Genomic DNA, 23607 nt, shown 5'->3' on the forward strand with positions numbered 1-23607 from the left:
GGCAGAATAATTGGATGGGTCTACAAGCTGTCATGTTTGGCCTGATTGCAGAGCATCCGTGGTGTTGTGCAGTTATCTTCTTCCATATCTCTCTACGATCCATCTTCAGCCTCCTTAGCCTATCCTGGGTGTATTGATTGGAACTCAGTATGTCTTTAAAATTAGACAATAATCTACTGTTTCAAAGCACTGTTGTTAGGAGGTATCCACTCTTCACGCCTTGCTTTATGCAGAGGGAAAATTAGTAAAGGCAGAAATGAAGCAATCTTGCTGTGGGTTTTCTTGACAAAAAGATTGCAGTTTCTGCAACATTTCCTGCAGGTCCCAGGAAATATTATTGCATGATCTCAAACCTACAGCCAAAACCTCTGGAAGATTAACATGGCGGTTTATCAAAATTTTAAACAAAAGTTTAAAAAAAAGGAACAAACCATCCTCAAATTACACTGTTGAATGAAGGGATTGAGTTATTTCCTAATAATTTTTGGCACAACCATTTTAATGTTCTTTATTAAAATTTTATTAATAAACCGACAAAAAGGTAATACCACATCATACTTTTCTAGTTCTCTTCACAAATAAAGGCCTTTTTAGGGGGCTTTGGCTGTTTGTTAGAGAACGTTAAGGAACAAACAACATCATGAAGACCAAAGGATACAACAGACAGGTCTGAAAAAAAAGGGAAGAAGTTGAAAGCAGGGTTTTAAAGCAATAATCAACCAATCCACCAAATCTGACAACTGAACATCAGTCACAGAAAAAAAAAAGAAGGATTAAAATGCCTCTGGAGGAGCTGTATTGCTCAAGTGGGAGAATTCTCTGATGTGACAGCTACTGTATAAGTTGTGAGACTCCTACATTTATGAAGAGTGAACAGGGCCACAGCAAACATGTGGAGAATGATGCTGTTCAGATAAGATCAAAATTATACCTTTAGACTACAAAGCATGACACGATGGTGGCTCCATTATGCAATGGGAACGCTTCTCTCCAATAGCCAGAGGAAACCTAGTCTGAGTTATTTGGAAGCACATCATTCAACATACAGCCAAACATATTTAAAAAAAATATTTCTATTTTTTTAAAACAAAGTGGCGTGTTTATGACGTCATCCGCGTGCGTCGGCTACCATTCATTCATCCTGTCTGCTTGTTTTACTCACATGTCTGGTGCTACTACTACAGATGATCTCGCTCTCAAAATAGAATTGAACGATTCAGATTAGCTAGAATGAATAGAAGGGGTAGAGCGTAGCCGCCTGTGGGCTGGGCTGCCTGTCACAACTCCAGTCTGGCGCGCGGATGACTTCATACACACTCCGCTTTTTTTAAAGAAAATATAAATATAAAAAATATAACCGCTGATGTCTGGGGGACAGTGATTCGCCTACATGTTATGAATGCTGGCATACCATAAATGATAAATTATGAACAGTTTAGTTTGTGCCTTCAAGTTGTTGCCCATAGGAAGATGTTACTTGGATATAACCTAACCGAATATCTTCAGAACAGCTCCAAATGGCATAAAAATTCTCATATTGGTGAGTAGAACATGATGTAATAACGTAAAATCAAGGGCCCAATGTAATAAAAAAATGGCATTCCCCTTTAAACATTTATCTAAGATTTTCTAAACTATTTACTTTTGTATAGCGTCTCTTTTCCTTTGTTAATTATGGACCAATTTTTAAAAACAATTTCCTGTTATGTAAAAACAGAAACATTCAACTATGATTTGTATAAAGGGATTATACATCTAAATCCCAAAATCATTCATCCTTGAACATACCATTTTAATATAGGGGTAAAAAAAAATCAATTTAACAACTAATACTCCATTTATATTGATTCTTTGTTTTTAATTAGATATCTTTCTTGTTCCAAATCAGAAAAAAAGACAAACCTTTCTTAGAAATATGAATATAAATCTGACAGGGGAAGAGATCATTATTGGGTTAGATCAAGGAAAGTCAGCAAGGGCCCAGAACAAATTCTGTTTGGAGCTTCACTCAGCGTTGAACTTGTTCTTTCCAATGAAGCAGACAGCTCTCTAATGGTAGGTCTAAGTGGAACCCCAATTTGGCCTGCATGAATCCAGGATTACTGAGGTGAGGCAAGAAGATCAGTAGCGACCCCCCTTGAAAGACAATGAGAACTACAGCTTGTGAAACAATATAAATTCAGTTTAAATACAAGGAAAAAATGCGTCCCCTAATGCAACCTTTACACCTTACCTTGATTTAGAACATGCATTTTAAACTAATTATTTAGTAGTTTATTCATTCAGTTCTTCTAATAATAGTTATACCGCTAATTAACTATTTTTGCATCGGATAAACTGAAAAGTTGTTTTTAAAAGTTGGTATTTTGTCCCACTTTTATTTAATTTTTGGGCTCCAGTAGGGGTCCACACTCAGTGCGGTTCCCAGATTTTGGAAATTTCGGGAAAGCAGGAAAAAATTCCTTTCTTTCCTGCCACGTCTGAGATCCCGATTCGGTCCCAGCCTTTACTTCCTCTGGAGGCTCAGTTAAAAGAAAGAAACAAACAGCTACTGGGAGAGACGATTGAATTAATTAACGGTAAATATGAGCAAATCGAGCCATTCTCTTATATTTCCTCTCTATATTTATTAATTTTTTTTTCTGGAGAGGGAAATCCGACCAGTGGGCAGAACCAGGCAGCAGATGTTTCCAGTCTCCTCACAATCAATAACTCGCCTTCTCTTTCCTTTTTCCTCACTAGATGAATATGTTTTAGTGTATCAATTTCACTCGCTTGTTCTGTCTGAAAAGCCTTTCTTTTTCACCCACTCCTCTTTTCATTTTTTTTTATTTGCAACTTCATCAAACTTAATTGTCGTACTTTGATTTTTTGGCGCTGCAGGAAGGATAATTATCAAACGGGGAGGAATTTACAAAAAAACTACTTTGCTGCTGCGGCTCTGCAGGAACGCTTTGCGCATGCAGGAGATTTAACAGTGAAGAAGGAACCCTCAGGCTGTTTATAGCGCTTTATCTCAAATATTAACAGCGAGTTTAAGTGTGTGCATTAAGGGACGCAGGTTTGCGTGAAGGAGAAAGGGCACTGTTCTGTTTGCATTAAAACTCCAAGGGGGACATTCCCTCTTTTCAGTATGCACTCGATAGTGAAGTGCTGAAGTATTGAATTTATTCACTTTTTTTCACGTTACACCCTTCAGTATCCGTTCCCTTAGCAAAAAGTAGTATACTTGAAGTAAATTCTATTAAGAATACTTAAGTATAAGTTTAGAAAGTATACTGAACAATGTACTTTTAGTGTACTTGAAGTAATACTAAAGTAATACTTCTTCGAACTAAATTGGGACATTTTTAAGTTAACTATACTTTAGTAAACAATAAAGTAAACAATAGTATAGTCAAGTACACTTGACTATACTATTGTTAAGTATATGAAATATAGTTTAAAATAAGTAAACTCTAAGTGCATTGCCTGATTTTATGTATGAAATAATTGCACTTTTAGTATACTTGAATAAACTACTTTTTGCTAACGGTTATTTGTATTTTTTTATGTTATTGACCAACCAATGGCGTAACTATCAGTAAGCAGAGACTGCAGTTGCTTAGTGGCCCCCGACTTCTTGACTGATAACTGGTTAGCCTGATAAACCAGACTAAATGTGAGATTAAATCTGCAATTTAGTCTGGCCCCGAAGAATGAGACATCGGAAGATTTTTGATGAGAACAACTCGTTTTTCAAACTATGGCCGTCTCTCAATTCACGAGGCTTGCGTTCTCGTCAAGTCTTGTCTTGTCTTTGCAAGAACATAGGAAAGTCTGGACTTGGTGAGAACGCAGCATAAATCTGGGTCAATAGGAACAGAAGCATACTCGTGACGTCACCACACGCTCTGCTTTTCTAGAGCACCTCCTGTTATCCGAGGCTGCTGTTAGCCTCGGAGGTCCGCTGGTTGCCGTGGTCCTCTCAACTTCGAAAATAGTTTTTTTAATTCCGCATTAAATCGGTAAATGGACCATATAGTGACGCATTTAAGTATTATATTTTTGCCTCAAATGATCTTAAAACGTACTTTTATTGAACAACAGCAACAGAAAGAGAACTTTTAACTTTCCATGGAGCGCTCCATTGAAAGCTGCTGCTCCTGCAGTGCATGCTACTGTGTTGCGCAGCTTTGTCGTCACGCCCTCAAAATCCCACCCGCTTTGCATACAAAAATTCAAAACACATCTCTGCATTGTGATTGGCCCGCCAGATTGGACTGCTTAAAATCAGTCCTATATCTGTTACAGCATGTTGCTGCATCATTCAGAGTGCTTCAGCATTTCTATCCAGCAGTGCTAGCCCACTAAGTCAACAGCAGCTTTTTGCAACACTAGCAATCCGTACATATCTTGTCTTCTGAATTATCTATTTTAGTTTTGTTCAATTGTAGAATATTCTGTATAGTATTCTTCAGAACGTAACATTGGCTAACCAGCATGCAACATTTAGTCAATTGAAAACATACCACTGAGGCTACTTTTTCTACTTAAATGAGTTACAAAGACCAATAATCAATGTTGCAACCTGTCTCACCAGGGAGTTTAGTTTTTCAGACGTGAATGTATGAAGGCTCTGAAACTCTTGAATTGGTTGGATGTAGGCTGGCTGGGAAATAAGCTCAGCATTTGTGGATGCAGACAGTTGTGTTGAAAATGTCTTTGCTGGCCCAAACATTAATTTTTTTTTAAGCCTGAAAATTTCAAGTGGACCAACACCAACACAACACAGATTTAAGGATGTACACGAAACGGCAAATACAAAAGTTCTTGGTAGGGACTTAAGTTTGTATAAAGAAAATGCAATTGAATGCATTGAATGAATTCAAATATGTATAAAAATTTTATATAATTTGTGTTGATGTTGTATCTAGTCAATGTTGGTATTGGTCAACAATCAAAATTGCCATACTGTTATTGTGTCAAAAAAAAAGGGATGACAGTTCAGATAGATGGACTATTTTTTTCATAGGTTTCCTTCCTTGCCCTTTGATTATTGGACACCAGGTTAGCTGTGCTGGATTTTCTTTAGGAGTGTCATGTTGAAAGGCTCTCAATTCAGATATACACCACACTTTAAGATTTTTATTTTATGATATGAACTCTTCATTTTCTTCACAGTTCACAGCTAAGCACTTATTTGTATTAGTCTGTTGCAATATTCAGTAACTACGTCTTTATGTTTTTGTGTTCTTTATAGGTTTGCCATGTGGTCCAGACTCACCTTTTGCCTCATAGTGTCTCTACATGTTCTCCTGCTGCAGAGCAGCATCACTAACTCATCAAAGAGCACCGGTGCTCCACCCAAACCATCTCTTCCTAGTCTCCTAAATGACCCGACCTGGGCTCTGGGTTTGCGCCTGTACCGGGTCCTACGCTCTGATGCAAGCTCTGTAAACACTCTGTTCTCCCCTCTTCTCTTAGCCTCCTCACTTGAAGTGCTGGCTGAAGGCTCAGTGGGCAAAACTGCCAGCCAGATTCAAGATCTTCTCAAGCCGCCATCCAAAGCCAAAGGACAGATTGGGGACCTTCTCTCTGTGGCATTGAAGACCTTTGTTGAAGCTAATGGCACCAGCTTCCAGACGCGCACATCCTCTGGTTTGTTCACCAAGCAAACTCCTGCCTTCAGTCAGGCTTTTACGAAGGTGAGCCAGAGCAGGTTAGGGCTGCAACACCACATGCTGGGCAAAGGGGACTCCAAGGCGGACCTGAAGCAGCTTCTTGATTGGTTTAAGGCTGCGCTCAGTGGAAAGGAGGGAGCTCCATTCGACGTGGAAATCAAGGCTAAAGCTGGAGCCATGATCCTGGCAGATACTATTCACTTCAAAGGTTTGTGGAAACAATGCAGTGTTGAAGCATGTAGTGACAGGGTTTTGGCGGGTCATTAAAAATCATTAAAAATTTAAAGTCATTAAATTATTATATAAATAATTAAAAAAACTATTTCAAATATATTATGTCGCAATATATTTGAGCGGAACTGCTTCCAGTTTTTTGTAAAGCTGTATGTTCGGAAAAGAAGCTCGAGGCGGAGAAAATGCTAGAGAATGAGGGAAAAGGAAAATTTTAACAAAAGTGGCTGGAAAACGAGGAATTCAAGACATGGCTGCAGCCTGTCGGCAGTAAAGATGACGAAGGATTTTTGCTGTGTTTTCATATATATATATATATATATATATATATATATATATATATATATATATATATATATATATATATATACTATAATATCTTGCTGCAAGGCAACAGCGCTACCCATCATACAATTAGGAATCCAGTTTGGAAAGTGTTTCCTTTTTGTGCATTCTAAATTGGAATAGGAATTGTAATTAAGAATTGTACATTATATTTATTAATCTCTTATTAAATACTGAGATTTGAAAATAGTTTTGGGAACAGAAGGGTAATGAAAAAGGTAAATGGAGAAGGTAAAGGAAAAAGAAAATACAACTGTAAAAAATATTTGAAATTGCAAGGTGAAAAAGAAAATGGAAATGAAAAAAGGAATTACCTTTTTGAAATGTGTGATTAGAAAAAGTTTTTAGAATGATATGTATGAATTGTGGTTTTTAAATCTCCATTTACAGTTCAAATGATTTTATAACGTATTAATAAATACAATTTAGATTCAAATTCTGTTTAAATAGGATTTATAATTGTATGATTTTAGTGCTTTATTTAAAGGCACACTATGCAACATTTTTCAGTTAATTAATGTGTTCCATAACGTTATGGATGATTAAATGAGTCATTTCAGGTTCAACAAAGGTATTCTCGGCCGCCCTGGTGGTCTGTGGGGGAAATACTGCACTTGCAACTGCAGGAGCACCGACCCGCACCCACAGGCTCAGAAGTCTCGTGAGAGTCAGTCTTGCTTTACGGCGAGAACTGCTACACCCCCCAGTTAAAAGCATTGTCGTTGCTAGCACAGTGGCAATCTTTGTGCAGTTATGCTACGTTCACGCAGCAAAAGCAGCAAAATCGCGTCTGCTGCTTCCTTTTTGCTGCTTGTACCAGTTAGTTCTGACACGCGGCTGAAGCAGCTTTGCTGCTCTGGCTGCGCGGTGCAAAAGTGTGTCTGACGCGCGTTGGGCGGAGCTTCACTATCCTTTCTCTGCCTTGCAGCTATATTTGCTGTGATCAGTGGGAATAAAGTAGTTTTAATATGTTTTTAAGTGAGAAAATACACCTGAAAACGTAATCAGTGCAGTCAATTCATTCAGATTATTATCCTGCCTTCCGTATTTTTTCTGTCGGAGCCGCTCAGTCCCCCACATACCAGGTATGCGCCGACAGCAGGGATCCCGTCATCAGCAGCCTCTGGCCGGGTTGCCTCCTCGCAGTTCACCGCGGCAGCTGGTAGGTGTTTTTCATCTAAATAATCCAAACTGCATATTCTGCCGGCAGATTTCTGCATTTTCAGTTAATTTAGGCGTCAATAAACTGTTTAAGAGGAGTGATCATCAGCGCTGTGTCTCTCTCCCTGCGTCAGATGCTTAAACGCGCTGCTTCAGCTGCTCAGACGTGCTGCGCCTGCATCTCAAAACGCGCCACGGGACCTTTTGCTGCGCCTTGACGCGCGTCAACCATTGACTTTGCATGTAAACTCGCTGCTTCTGTCGCGCCAGCTATGTCCAGTGAGAACGCAGCATTAGTCATTCGCTGCTAAGCTCAAAACAACCGCGCCTGGCTTGACGGAGAAACCAGGAGAACAGCTGTGCATATTTACCACAGTGCACTTTTACTTTCGCCCTCTGGGGGGAGCCTCCCTGGAAAATCAACACCGGTTGCATAGTGTACCTTTAAAATGGCTGTTTCTCTTTTTTAGTGACTCTCCTGGTCCTCCATAGCCCACTACTCAGAAATGAACAAAACCACATCATTGCTTGACATGTACTCTCTGTGACGCAAATGTGCACACTTTTACATATTTTCTTTTTGTAATGGAGAGTTTCACCCTTTGCTACATTTTGGTAACCTTTTTATTTGTGGTTATTTTGCTGAATGCCTTTTTTTCCAACTTCATAGCCATGATCCTTGTGTGTTTCTGAAGTATAATTATGAGCTGAAGGCTGCCCAGATTAGTCTGTACTACCTGTCTTACAAAAGTATCCGTACTGTCGAGGACCTAGGGGCCCAGATCTGCTTTATTCTGATTCAGCCCCTGCCTACATTGAGCAGCTAGAAATGCAAATGGTTGGAATTGACGTCTGTACAGCCTTTCTGATTTACCTTTTTTCACTTTTAGTTTTTCTGTCAAAAATATCAGTTTCACTTAGTTGTCGCCTCCAATAAGACTTTAAAAAGATTTAATCTCGAACTTACAACTATGGCTAGGTTGAATGTTTTCTTTTTCTTAAAGGTTTTCCCATCAAGTTCTTGCCCAGGGCTTCTTTTAAAGATGGCTCAATAAAAAAGAAGCAAAAAAACATTTTGGTTTTTCCTTTGCCAGCCAGCCAGCTAGTGACCCCATTTGGTATGTCACTGAAAACGTCTAGTAAATACTTGATCCTCTCTAGGTTTTCAAGGAATGGCTCATAGGGCTAAAAGCATTTGTGTGGATTAGTATGTCTCACTTACTCAGTTAAGAATCTGGCATGCAGTTTCACAACAGCTGTAGGTTCTCTATCTGTGGTGCTTTAAAATGGGTATTCGGACCATTATATATTTCCACTAATATGTTTTTGGGACACTTAAATGATTTGGATCATTGTTTTTTAAAGATGACCAGAGATAATACACAATCAAGTTTTCAAATGATGACAACTGTGGAACATGAACTGATCTGTAAACTAAATAACTGGTTGTGCCACTTTTAGTGACAACTGCCACTAAGTGTATTTGCAACAAGTGATGAATCTTTTGAATCTTTGAGATTCTTCTCACTTTTCTTTGCAAAAAGGAATAAATTGGGCTGCATTTTTTTTAATAAACTATGACTAGACCTCTCCATTATTTGGCATGTAGAAGTAGAATTAATTGTGAGTTCTAGATCTTTTGTTCTGATGAAAAAACCTGATGTGCTTATACTTAAAGTCTTAGACTAAGAAGGCTTATCATTCTCCTTAAGGGTTTTCTGCTAGAAGGCCACATTGATGGTTCCAATTTCAACAAGGTATTCAGACTGTGAGGAAGTATAGTAAGCCCAGACATAACATTAACACTATATTTTACAGTTGCTGTATTATGATGGTCTTGTTCTGAAATGCTCTAGTTTTACTCTTACATATTGTTACTCCTCTAGAGATAATCAAGGCTCAACGTCGTTCTTTTGGTTTTAACAGCCATTTATTGTGGACACGTCTTATAAAGCCCCAAAAAATGCCGTCAGAACTGAGAAGGGAAACAGAACCCAAATTAGCTCAAAACAAATATAACGCTTTACACAAATAAATATAAGTAAAACAAAGTCATACCTCATTGGCCGCATAAACTCCAGAGGAAAAAAGATTACTTATACAGCTTTTCTCATAAAACCAGTCTTAAAACTTTCTGGTGAAACTTCTTGAAGAAACAGGTGCAAAAAAAAGAATTGTGTCAATCAATCTTCCCATGGGCAACAACGTGAAATGCGGAACAAAAAACATAGGTTCCTCCTTACATTTTAATGAGCTTTTTTAACCAATGTACATAAACACAAATTTACTAAAAGTTATTTATTTATGATTGAACTTTTAATTTCAATACTATTATGTATTAACTCTCGTTTTTAACTAAATATTAGAATATTTAAATGAGTTGACTCTGATGGCAGCTACACATACTGTAAGTGACTTGAGAGGGTAGGATCCATCACTAAATGATTCAGCCTCATTTGGTCAACCTAAGCTACAGGAAATCACAACTAATTGAACATGCTGCCCTTAATATGTTGTGATTTCCCTATCAACTTAGAAACTGCTGTTTGTGATATGTAAATACTCATCACTACTTTGGAATTTGTGTATCTTTTGTTGGATTTTTTTTCTCCCACGGAGGTTGGTATCATACCTGTGCAATGCATACTGGGTTGAAGATGTCATTACGTTTTACTAAGCTGAAAACTACAGAGTAAACACAAGAAGGCTAACATTACCTGAATTTTCTTTATCATATTGTGTAGATTAAGACAATGCCAAACTGCATCACTACCTCAAAGCTTTAATGATACGTTATGCATGAGATTACTAGAATAAAAAAATGTGACTGGCGTGTGATGTATATTAGATACTGGTAAATACTAGTAGGTAATACTACAATACTAGGTGATGACATTGTCTAGTGACTTCTAACAACTTTTAGGACAGCCAAAAGCGACTCTCCTTTTTAAGCGTTGGTAGCAGTGGCTTTTTGTAAAGAGCTGTCAATCTGGGTTGGCATCTCCAAGCAGCAGTTGCACTAACACCAACTTAGTAACAGCTTACAATATCTTTTACTGTATTGTTTTGCATCGAAAATTAATTAAAAACATTTGTCTATTGTTACAACTGATTGTGGATCCTTACAGGAGAGCTAATGAAGTTGTTGTTGCCAGGCAACACACGAAAAAAAGAAATTTACCTGAGTCAGACCTTTATTTTTGGTTCTCTTATTTAGGATTTAATCTAGACCATTGAACGGTCTCTTTTCTTTAGAAGTTTCTCTATGACTTCTCAACCTGCTGATCCAGATTCTAAATAATTGAGGGAAACTTTCATTTTGCCTCAGAGCAGTGCTGCCAGGTGATTTCAGGGGCTCTCAACCTGGAAGGTGCATGTTTGTGCCCATAAGACTAAAAGTTACACAGTGCTGCCTTTAGATGTTTCTTTAAGACATTTCTGCTCTCATGTGTCTCCTTCCTATTAAGTCATGACTCTAACCTTAACTCACAAAGGTGAGGCCTGAAGAAATTAAGAAATTGTTCTGGGCTGTTCTCTGTATTGCTGGCTGACTCCTTATTGCTTTCTTGGTGTAATATTGGTAGATCAGCCACTCCAATGAAGGTTAATGGCCTTTTTTTTTTTTTCGATTAAATGGTTCTCACTGTAGTTCTCTACTAGCCCAATGTCTTAGAAATGGCCTTTTTCTTCCTTTCCAAATGAATAGATGTCTGCAATATTTCTTGAATATCCTTTGATCTGATCAGCCCATGCTGTGTTAGCTCTTAGGATCTTTTTGCCTTCTTGACTTTGTTACAAATGCTAATGGTTTTTGTTCTTGTTAGCAGCACAGTTAGACTCTTTTGTATAACTTATAACTTTCTTCAATTTGAGTTGATTGCCTCTACATAAAGTCGTGCATACATGTATGGGTTTTTGCCATTTTTGGGCCGACTCTCCAGTCGTGCAAGAATTTTTTGGATTGGGCCAAGTTTCTGCTTCATTGTGCGTCTTGCATCTTGTTGTATAAAGGGAGAATGAGGAGCGATTAGCCTCTCACAACCAAATTCTGATTAGGAATCATAAGGTTGAGAGAAAATCAAACATGTTTGAAATTAAGTCTGGCCTCGTGAGGTGTTTGTGGGCAAATCCTGTTGTTTAAGCAGAGCTACAAGCTGATTTACCTAAACCTTGTGAAAATAATTATTTCTGGTTGAATAATAGCTTAGATGGCTCTATCTTATTAGTTAATCTACATTTGGTTGTGACTGTATTTTATTAACTCCACCAAGGGGTTTATGTGTTTAGTGGAGTTTGTGTACTGTATGTTTATTTGTTTGTCTCTTTGTCGGTGTACAGGATAACTTGAAAATGCTTGAATGAATTTCAGTGACACTTTTACCAAAGGTGCACCTCAGTCTAAGGAACAATCCATTACATTTTGGTGATGATCCACATCATAATTCAGATGTGGATTTTCTCAATAATCCTTTAACAGTATTTGGCAAAGCAAGCAGTTGCCCCTTAAAGCAAAGAGATGCAGCAGTGACTATTGACAGCACTGGACTGAAAAAAATAAACAAAACAAAAAAAACACAGGAAAATTAAGCAATGCCTAAATCAAGGTCTTGATCTGCTGAGCAAGAAAGCAGAGTGCAAGTGCAGAGCAAACACCAGAGGCTACAGACACAAGCTGTACCTTTTTGTGAAAAGATTTTAAGTAAAGTTTTACCGAAGGTGCACCTCACTGCAAGGAACAATTTTTAAAATTTGTTAATGATCCATATCATGTGCGAGTTTTAGCTATAGGTGTACGTCACAATATGGGGCAAAATATTATGCTTGGCGGAGGTCTGCGCACTCCGAGCAATTTTTTACTTTAAAAAATGTCATGATGAAATCTAAAGTAAATATTTCCCATCCCTCAGCCAGAGCCACAGTGGAATCATTAATCATAGACATTCAGATGTTAGAATGGCTTATTCAAAGTCCAGACAGTTGTTGAGAATCTCAAGAATTGAAAAAGACATTTTTTAACTGAAGATCACCCTATATTCTGAGTGTGCTTGGGCTATTTGGGAAAAAAAATATTGGTAGACATTTCTACTTTTTATATGCTTGTATATAAATACAAAACAGGCTAGAAATTGATTGATTAATGTATCATTTCCATTCTACTACAGAGTTATAATGACTTTATATAGGTTTATCATATAAAGTCCAAATAAACCACAGTTTATTTGGACTTTTTGTGTTTGTGGTTGGATGAGTGGTTTTGCAAGGCAGGGATATCCCCATTGCTCCCATTGCAGACCTCCAGTTATGTAATTGTTTTGATGATATAGACATGTAACCCTGGACTATCTCTTCCCCCGAGCAGAAACGTTTTGAATTCTCCAATCTGTTCGCTGTGGACCCGTTTGTCACTCAGAATGAAAAAAAGTTGCATGTGGCACCATTTTTCTCCTGTTGAGACAGCAATGTAGGAACTGCAGGCCTCGTGCCAGCATGGCCACCTGCGCTCAGAGTGCATGTCCTTGATGCATTGAACTCCAGCTGGTGGACGCAGCGGATAAAGGATGATTCTGGGGTCTGTCGCTGAGAGCTTATTCATCCTCCATTGGCAGTACTGGTGTGGGTGTGGGTTATGTGTCGTCTTAAATAATTAAGTAACAAGTGTCCGGACCCTTTGCCTCATCATCATGCCTAACATCTGCGATCTGAGCACTCCAAGTCTGTCACGGCGAAGCTCGGCTCTGTTCTTTGTTGCAGGCCGCAGTGGTGGAAAGTTGTCATTGTTTCTGCATCAATCCAGTCCGTCAGAATCTCCATCTGTGATTTAATAGCTACAATCCCAAAACATATCCATCTAATCCTCATCAACGCTTCATTGTAGCAGGAGAGAAGCATCATTAAAGGTAAAATGTTTCTTTTCAAGGGAGCCGTGGGAATTTTCTTTATTTTGTCAAACTGAATGAGTTCATTGTCCATTTTCACGACAACCTTTCAAAGAATCCAGTCCCAAACTGATTGTTTCAATAAAACAAAACTGCCTCTTCAGACAATCTGATGATGTGTTAAATATATTCTTCAGTTACATTTGTTCTCATTGTGCCGTCCCTCCTTGTTTTTCTCGCTTTTTTTATTTATCAGTAGCCTTATCTTCCCACCCACCTCTTCCCTCTCTCCCCCTGTTTTCGTCCTTATCTTTCTATCCCCCTGCAGGTATTCTTTTTATTAGCCAATGCCAGCTGAAGTGGGGACAGGTTGAGAACCCCCTCCAAAAACATTCTCTAAACAAAGTAAGCATTGATAAGCAACTTAATTAATTTTCCTTTGTTTGATGATTCAACTCTATTATGAAATTAGTTTTCTGTTTTTTTTCCTTCGCAGCAGCCCTCTCTGGTTCATTAATTTTGTGGTTGGAAATGTATAAATTAGATTATTCAGACCATGACGACAGACAAAGTAGATTACAGAAAATTGGATTCCTATTGTGTTGATTCGTAATTTAGAAGTGGTCGATAGTTTGCTTCTTGCTCCTACTAGCTGCCTTTTTATTTGTTTTTGATTTCAGGCTCCTAAATTAGTTCTGGCACTGATTGGGCATCGTCCTCTGACAAGGTGCCAGTTTTCCTTTAGGTGAAGATTAAAGAGAAAATATATAACAAATCTCTTTGCCATCTAGTCTTGATTGTGCTGTAAGTGACATTGGAAAAGTGTTGCTCAGGGAAAAAGCAAAATGTTCACGATGATTAGATGTTAACATTTGATCCCAGTTTTTTAGTCCAGTTCCAGTTTTTCTAGTAATGCATCAGTTTTTAACTCTATCTGCAGAGCAGGTCACATCTTCAGTATGTCTATTATCTGTCAATATGTTTGCATTTTGTGATCAAGCTTAGGAAAATATTTAAATAGAACTTTATCCTATGTATTTTTTGCAGAGATGTGGATTTGATTTATGTTTTACTGGTTACAAATAACTGCAGCAAACACTTACATTCCATACATGAATTTTGATCTGAACTCTTAATTGGCCATAATTACACATGAATATTCAAGTCAATTAAAAAATATTTTATTAATCCCAAAGGGAAATTAAATGTAACAGTAGTTTTTTTTTTTTTTTTTTAATCAGTTGTAGGTTTTGATAGCTGTAGCTGTCTGTCTTGCACCAGATCTGAAGAAGCCTTTTACTGAAGACACTCTGTTGTTTTATTATCTTCTGAAGACGATGCTCTCTGTTGTCCATGATTTCTCCTCTTTATGAAGAATTCTTCTTTGTAAATTAAAGTGCAGATTTTCTAGCGTAGTTTTTAGAACAGAGCTGGCCTTCTTTGCTTGTTGAGCTTTTTTTAGTCATTTGCTCTGACGCTGTTACCACAGCAGATGATGGAGGATGAGATCATCCTCTCAAAAACAGACTTTGAAGATATGCAGCATCGTGCTGCAAACACTGAAGGACCCAACCTTCTTTAGGAAGTACAGTCTGCTCTTTCCTCTCTTCTAGAAAGCCTCACAGTTGCTACTCCAGTGAAGTTTGTTGTCCAGGTGAACACCTAGGTATTATTGTGCTCTAATATAAAACAGTGCAGCTCTGGTTTCATGTTAACGGTCATTGTCTCATGGTGAGGGGAACCTCTGTCCTTCTGTGAAGTATTCCCCAACCTAAAACAGATGGTTTCATTTAAATTTTTTCAGGATTGCTCTTAATTTAAATCTTTTTTTTTTCCAGAAAATCTTCCAACATTTTGTTATGCTATAACTCTCTAAAATTTTGCTCTCATATTCAATAGCTCTTGTGATAACTGTTGCAGTTTAGCTGCGTTTGTTTACTGGGTAAACACTTATTTTCATTATTTACATTTTTAACATTCCAATCAACAGATAAACAATCAGATCAGTGGTTCTTTAAAACAAAGAAAACAGCTAGAAAGCAAAAGAAATAACAGAAAAAACGAGGTCCAGATGGGTTGCAGAAAAAGAGAAATTGGGTGAAGTAGATGGCGATAAAAAAAAACAACAAAGTAAGAGAGTTTGACAGATATGGTTGGTTGGGAAATATTGGTTTTTAAAGACGTGTCCTGGGAGTCCCCACATGCTGGCTAATTAATTTAGGTTTTTTCTGTTGGAGAACAACAATGGTTACAGTGGAGAAAAAATAATACCGTGGAAGGGAACAGGAGAGACATATGGTAATGCATCAACATGGGGGGAAAAACAAATTTCTTCTTATTTATCCTCAAATAATACCTTCTGAAACCGCGTTGCCATCAAAGTTGATGAGGAAGGAGGAAGAAATGTGGTGGCTCTCATTGATTTCAGTCTGGACTTCTGTTTTAAGTTAAGGCAACATTTCCCATCTGTTTTTATCAAACCATCATATGAATGCATGTCGATAATTTGCGGCTTTTAATTATTTATTAAAGCAGTTGTATTTTAGGAAAAACAATAAAAAGAAAAAAAAACATCTTTTGATCAGAAACACAAGTAGAGTCCACTAAGGTCAACAGTTTACATGCAGGCTTAAATATGATTGTATAACACCCCTAATTGGTCTAACCTTCCTAATTCAGTTGCACCTTGACTACATTTTGTTTTTGTAGCCATCAAAACCATCTGAATTTTAAATAAAGCCCACACATTTTGAATAGTCAAGGTTAGGACTTCAGGAAAAACATTCTTGCATGCCATTCACTGGATCTTTAAGGGCAGTTTGAGGCAATCCTACTCCACCAGTAAGTGTGGCCTTAGTGCATGGTAAGGCCATTTGGTTACAAACATTGTACTTTAAAGTAAGAACATTGGAAATAAGTTTTAAAGGTATCACCTTTACTCCTCAAAGCATACCTCCTGCTAATATGAAAGCTCAATCCTTTTGTCATCGGAGCCGGTAAACTTCAACCCATCACTACTGAAAATTGATTAGACGATGACTCGAATGAATTGCGATTAATAAAATAATAATCATCATAATAATGAATCGTGAACAGAAATTTCAAATGAAGAGAATTGCCTAGAGTAATGGTACAAAGACTCTAAAACATGCTACTGTATTTGCTGAAAGAGTAACCTACTTGCAGCAGTGATTAAAACAAAATGACAGCAAAATATTTAAATTTTTTATTTACAGTGAGAAACCTTTACTTTTTTATCTACCGTTGAATCTGTATCTACATATATTGTATGATGTATGCATTTTTTTCCATTTACAATTCATTAAATTCATTACGGAATTTTATTGCCCTATTAAGTTTTTCTCTGAACTCAAAGCATTTGATTAATAAGAAATATATGTTTTCCAAAAATATAAATTTTTAGATTAACCGATTAATTGAGAACATGATTGATATATTAACTGATTACTTAAAGAACCAATAGCTGCAGCCCTATATCAAACCTTAAAACTGTAGCACAGGCAAAAATCTCATCTATAATTGAAGTTGTTTATGGCAGCAGCCCTGCTGATGCCCTCCTCCAGGGTGATGTCACAGCTAAACAGAGCGCCGGGTCAGGTGATGCCTGTATGACGAGAGAAAACAGAGAAAACATAAAGTTGAACTCATAAATAATGCAAGATTGGAGAGCAGAAGTAGAATTTAGCAGATGGAAGAGAAATGGTCTCTAAATCCTCTAGGAGCCTAAACCTATAGTAGCTTAACCTTGGAGCTAGCTTAGGATAACCTGCGCCATTAGCCCTATCCAGAAGGAAAGTTTTAAGTCTCGTTATAAAAGCAGACAAAGTGTTTGCCTTGTAGTTAACATATATCTAGAGCCAACCCTTTTGACTGTAACTTTGTACATAATTATATCTCTGTGTTTTTGTATTGTGGTAATGGAAATGATCTCAAGTCTATAGCAACATTTGTTTTTTTCCCCTAAATTTTGTACCTCTTTTCTTGCCCCAGAAGGGAGAAAATACAGGACTTTGTTTGAGCTTATTGCCTCTAAGATTCATATGGGTCACTTAGGTACCGTATAGAGGTGAGTATTGGCATGAGTGTTGCGATTCGATACATGTGGCGATACTTGGGTCACGATACGATATTATCACAATATTGCAGTATCACTATATATTGCCATATTTTCCCCAGCTATCAAAATCAAATGATGAGATAAAACAGCAAGTGCTGCATATTTCCATCAGAAAATATTGATTAGGTACTATTATCCATGTTGTTTGGAGTTTTCTTCCACTGTGACTGCCTCAAATACAGATTTGGTGCTGCACGTACAGTTTAAGGGCTCCACAGCGCTTTCTGCCAGAGTGGTGGTGCAGAAGTAGCCCATTTTCCCATCAATGTTTTATGTAACTATTTTTTTTTTAATCAATACTAATAAGTGAAAGATCGATATTATATTGGGCAGCCGAATATCACGATATATCGCCAAAAAGATTATTTCCCACACCCCTAGTACTGTAGATACAATTGTCGTTCAGTTTTGGGAATATATTATCACTCTGAGAATTTCTTTTCAACTTTTTGTCAACAATGGGTGGTGAGGTTGTTTGAAGATCCAGATGCAGAGATGAGTGAAGCAGAGATGAGTTCTGACTGATTTAATTGAAGAACACAGGTAACAGAGGCAGAAATCCAACTAAAAATGTTAAAAAAAAAAAAAAAAACGTGGAGACATCAGGGGAAAACGAGCATGAAGAGCCAGGGAGAGACGAGCTGAGAAGGCAACTTCAACAACGACCAGAAGGAACCAGAACTGAGCGCCTACAGAGGTGGAGTATTTGAGGAGAACAGAACAAAGGATGGACTAATGAGCTGAATAAGGAGCAGGTGTGGGCGGAACTGGCAAGAAGGAATCCAAGGGAAAGAAAACAATCACAAGGGGGCAACAGAGAGTAACTAAAGAATGCTTGAATATGATGGAAAATAAATCAACAAACAAAACAACTGAAAACAGAAAACTCAGAGTCACAACAAATGGGAAGAACCATAACTTTTACTCTGTATCTTTGTTCAGGTCTAACTTATGTGCAAATAAATGTTATTCTTTGAAAAGGTAAAACACAACCCACTTAAGTTACAACAGATATGTTTTAATTGTTTAAACATAGATTTTTATTGTTTTCTTTTACTAAAGAGTTAAAAGGATTTCTAAACTTCTTAAGTGTTTCAACCTGTTCATGTCACCTTGGGTACTTTTTGCCTTTAAATCAGATTATTAATCAACCGTACAAATAAAACATGAAACTGCACACTCCTTTTAATCAAAGTCTTTAATCATAACTTCTCAGACAGTCTCACTTTTCTTTATGGACCTCTTTTTTTCTGTTGTATTGTGTGCTGGGAGTGGAGATTTTTCCAAAAGATTAATCAGTAATGAGTCATCATTCTGTTGTTGCCAAAGCCAGACTAAAGTGTCATTCACAAAGGCCCAAATGGTCATCATTTCATGGACCTATATACACACACATGCACACACTCTGATGGTCCAGCGGCTTTGAGAGAGTGTTTTGAGGTTATTACAACAGTAATTCCACTGCTCTCAGCCCCTCTTAAACTGACAGCTGTCAGGGGTGGGGGTTAGAGGGGCCAAGTGGGACATGTCGGACAATGAACGGTACACAGTGGCCTTTTAGGGTCTTTAACAGCCTCTGCAAGCCTCTTAGACTCAGCAGCTTTGCGAGGGGTTTACATTGTTTAATTGGTAGTAAATAATCGATAATTCATGCTCTGTGTCACTCTATAAGGCCCCCATGTATTCTTAGGTATGTCACATCCTTTTTTAGTGTCTTTAATCACCCACAACTTTCAATGCCTGATGTCTTGCAAACTTTTCATTTTTTTCCTATTAAAATGTCTCTGTGTTCAGGGCTGTGGCAGAGAGAGATGAGCGAGGAGAGCACTGATCGCCGCACATTCTTGGGGAAAAAATACACTAAAGTGATCATGATGCACAGAGCAGGTATGGAAAAAAAATAATAAAAACATGCATGCAGTCGGCTGGTTTTTGATGCTAAATAACTGCAACTAAAGGGGTTTCAGCTTCTGTAAGGGCCAATCTTCTTCGCATCCATTTATCACTGTGCGCCTTATGATTTATTAAGCAGGCTCTTTATATTTTATGGATTGTCTTCAAACAACAACAGGGCAGAGTAAATTTTTTGCCATTAAACGCAGTAAAGGATGTCAGAAAGATGCATTGGGCTCATTTTAATGCTATTTTTACAATGTCTTTTTCAATTTGGTAGAGACTATTTTACTTTATGGCTCATACAAGCATCCTGCTTCCTGTTTGAGTTCAACTGAGTTGAACAGTAAGAGCTCAAGTGGCTCCAAATCATTGCACTGCAAAGAAAATACACGTCTGCTGGGGGCTTCTGCACCGAAGCAGTAAAATGTAAAATGGACTTGTCCTCAATACTGTGATCTTTCTTTGCCCTTACCTGAAGGTCTGTACCGCTTCCATGAAGATGTCGACAACATGGTGCAGGTTCTGGAGGCACCTCTGTGGGGAGGTAAAGCCAGCCTTGTGCTCCTGCTCCCCTTTCATGTGGAAAATCTGGCAAGGCTGGACAAGTTGCTGACCCCAGAGCTGCTGTCAAAGTGGTTGGAGAGGACAGCCAATACCACTGTGGCTGTTTCACTGCCAAAGGCGAACATCAGCAGCGCACTCAGTCTACAGGTTGGTACAGTGTGGTACTGTAAGCTCTATGATGGTTTTCTCAATTTTCTGGTGGAAAGGTGGTCATTAGAAAAATTAAGGTTTCATTCAGCTGTTCAGACTTTAACAAACTGCATTTAAGTAATGCCTCTATTGCTCTGCAGGCAACAAATCTGGAAGATTCATGGGAAAATGTTCATGAGTGCAGACAGAGTGTGTGCATTGTTTAGCATAAACACAGTGTGCCTTTTCTAATCCTTAACATTTGATAGCAATGATAGATAATGGCATAATTTTATTGAATCTAACATTACAAATCTTCGGAAATAGTTACTGTATTTTCACGACCATAAGGCGCACCGTACTAAAAGGCGCAGTCTCAGTTATGTGTGCAATTACTGTATTTAACACACACATAAGGCACACAGGACTATAGGGCGCGGGTTTTATATACCAGTAAATATCCTCTACTACGTTTAAATAGCTCTACTGCGTATTTAGAAAAATAGAGCGGGAGCAAAACTTAGTATGTTTGTGCTTTATTCATGTATTTATTACAAAGTATTAATCAAACCTGGGAGCTGGCCGTGAGACAGACACATCGATAATGACACAGAGCGCTCTGATCACTCCTCTGAAACAGTTTATTGACGCATAAATTAACTTAAAATGCAGAAATCTGCCGGCAGAATATGTTCGCTTTTATTATCCTGCTGCCTGCAGTTTAGATTTTTTAGATGAAAAACACCTACCAGCCGCCCCGGTGAACCGCGAGGAGGCGACCCGGCCAAAGGCTGCTGTTGAATGGGATCCTACTGACAGCGCACCGCTGGTATGCAGGGCTCTGTGTGGTTCCGACAGAAATAATGTTGGAAGGCAGGAGAGTAATCTGGATGAACTGACTGCAGTGATTAAGTTTTCAGGTGGACTTTCTCACTTAAAAACATATTAAAACTACTACTTATTCCCACTGATCACAGCAAATATAGCTGCATGCAAAGAAAGGATAGGATAGCTCCACCCAACGCGAGTCAGAAATATTTTTGCACCGCGCAGTCAGAGCGGCAAAGCTGCTTCAGCCGCACGTCAGAACAAACTGGTACAAGCAGCAAAAAGGAAGCAGCAGCCGGATTTTGCTGCTCTTGCTGCATCCGGTGTGAAAGTAGCATTACTTTGAACGGCCGGTTCACACCGATGTCGAGCGGTTGAAGTTCCTTTGTCAGACCTCCCGCAATAACAGCAAGCACAGCGTTCATTTGTTTCACCATGTTTTTCACATCGGCTGTGAGATGGGCACGCATGGAGTCACAGATTAACAGCAATGGTGATGCGTGGAAAAAACCACCTGGTCTCCTTACATTCACCTCCCTCAGCCACTCTTTAATCATCTCCTCAATGAGGAGTTCTGCATAAAGCACATACCTGTTCTTTTATACACAATCCACGCCCACACTTCCCCCTTTAACGTTCTCATAGTGGTCTCAAACGTCCGCAGTAACAACACACATAGGGCGCACCGCACTATAGGGCGCGCCGCACATTTTGAGGAAAAAAAAAGACGTTTATATGCGCCTTATAGTCACGAAAATACAGTAAAAGTATAAATTGGATCCTTGTAGTTAAAACAAACAATTTTCTAATATAAGTTATGACTATAGACTATAGAACCTAAAAAAGTCATTACAAATTCTAGAACTTTTTTTGTTATTGTTGTTTGATGTTTTCATTTTCATTACGTTGGCCAAAGTAATCAAGAACCAGTTTGGAGGAAGTATATGATTCCAGCACCTTGCTCTGGGGCATTAAAACCCAATCAATTTATGTGAAGAAGTTCCAGATGACTGATGCCTTCATTCCCTCCAGTTTTAAGACAACTCTCTATAGGGTGTATTACTGGTGTGTGTGTGTGTCTGTGTGTGAGAGAGACATCTTTCACACACACACAAACACACTGCAGAGAAATGGACTGCATAGATCTGACCTAATGGATCGAGCCAATTTTCATCAATCGTATTCAATATCAGAACCGATACAGATATTAACATCTTATCGGTGTATCTCAGGTGAAATTACAAATTAAGGACATTTGAAAAAACATTATTTATGAAAGGGTAGGTATGAAGAAAAGAAACATATTTAATCATTCTCCTTTCATTTAGCTTAACACAACCCTCTTCCTGATACGTACTCAACCTATGAGTCCATAATACTCCAAACTTCCAATAAAGCCCCTTCTCCACAACCCCAGGATTTAGAGCCTCAAAACTTGTATTTTTATATTTTAATACATACATACAATTATTACCCATTGAACACATGACCTCAACCTTTGGAAAATGATGTTTAACCATGTATAATGACCAATAATAAGAGAAATTGGTGTTGGTTATAACTGGTGTTGGTTGTGACATTAATCATGTCTGAACACAGGGCTATAAATAGATTTTTGGACTACAATGTTTAGATATGTTAAGTTTGACAAACACACCCATATCCCCTACCCATTGATGTATGTTCATTACCCTTCTTTCATCTCATATAAAAATGTATTGAAGCATGATATAATCTATACATAACATGAATTCAGTTAACCCAAATTCAAGGAAGTTTTTTTTTTTTTATGTCAAAGCAGTTTAGGCCATTCATCTCTGATATTATATCTTCAAATAACTACTGTAAGCATTCACCAGTACAGAAAATATTTATATCATCTGCAAATAAAACAGTAATTAACTGCTAGCATGAAAACCATTGACTCCTATTCATTTCCCACTCATTTCTATTGTCCAACTTTAATCATTATCAACAAACGTCTAACTCTAAACCTCACCTACAGTAACCTCAATTCATACCTTAGTCCTGAACCTCGTCCACTGCCCAAGTATCAGTAAGACCAAAAAATATATCATATTTATATTCCACACACAAAGTTGTGTTCCACTTCTTTGCAGGGCCTTTCCATTGACTTCCATTAAATTCTAACCCATTTCTAGAGCCAAACCATTACCCTTACCCTAGACCCTTACAGGTTCATATCTAACCCTAACCACAACCTAACTTTAGTCGCAAACGTGACCCCTGAGCCTGAAACAGCAATTCCCTTCATGGTGTCCGGGCATTGGGCCCAACAAAGAGTAATCGGTCCCCACAATGCGCTGATTTTCCAGAAAATGGGCCACACAATTGTCAAATACAAGAAGACACACAAATGATTTTTTTTTTTTTTTAGATCTACAAACTAATTAACTGCAAACTTCTTCACATCTATGGAGCTGGAGCGTTCCCTTTTATTCCATTATTTCCAAAGCTGTACATCTCTGTGATCTAGATTCATACTAACTTTCATAAAACAGTTAAATGTGTTTTCAAAGAAATCTTCCAATCTGTAATTGAAGAGTTTTTTTTTTTTTTTAATCTTGAAAAACAGTGAAAGTAAAGAAAGAGGCATGTAGTTTGGAAATTGTTTTTTATCTCCAGTTTTGTGTATATTTTACAGTTTTCCTTTTATTAAAAATGACCTATTTGAAAAGAAAGAAAACTTAAATAAAAATAACTGAAATAAATCTAATATAATACAAATATATATATGCAAATATTATTAATAATA

General features: G+C 37.9%; 1 protein-coding gene across 1 annotated transcript in view; it reads left to right on the forward strand.

Moving 5' to 3' along the window:
- The first annotated feature begins 2425 nt into the window (after positions 1-2425).
- The window catches only part of LOC107084120 (serpin H1-like), a 40476-nt gene continuing 19294 nt past the window's right edge, over positions 2426-23607 (forward strand). The window contains exons 1-4 of the mRNA XM_015373801.1: positions 2426-2579; positions 5243-5871; positions 19209-19301; positions 19789-20021. Coding sequence (XP_015229287.1) covers positions 5250-5871; positions 19209-19301; positions 19789-20021 — 948 coding nt within the window. The 5' untranslated portion in view covers positions 2426-2579; positions 5243-5249. The remainder of the gene's footprint in view (positions 2580-5242; positions 5872-19208; positions 19302-19788; positions 20022-23607) is intronic.

Source organism: Cyprinodon variegatus, unplaced genomic scaffold (genome assembly GCF_000732505.1).
Source record: "Cyprinodon variegatus isolate N-32 unplaced genomic scaffold, C_variegatus-1.0 Scaffold92, whole genome shotgun sequence".
NCBI classification, from domain to species: domain Eukaryota; kingdom Metazoa; phylum Chordata; class Actinopteri; order Cyprinodontiformes; family Cyprinodontidae; genus Cyprinodon; species Cyprinodon variegatus.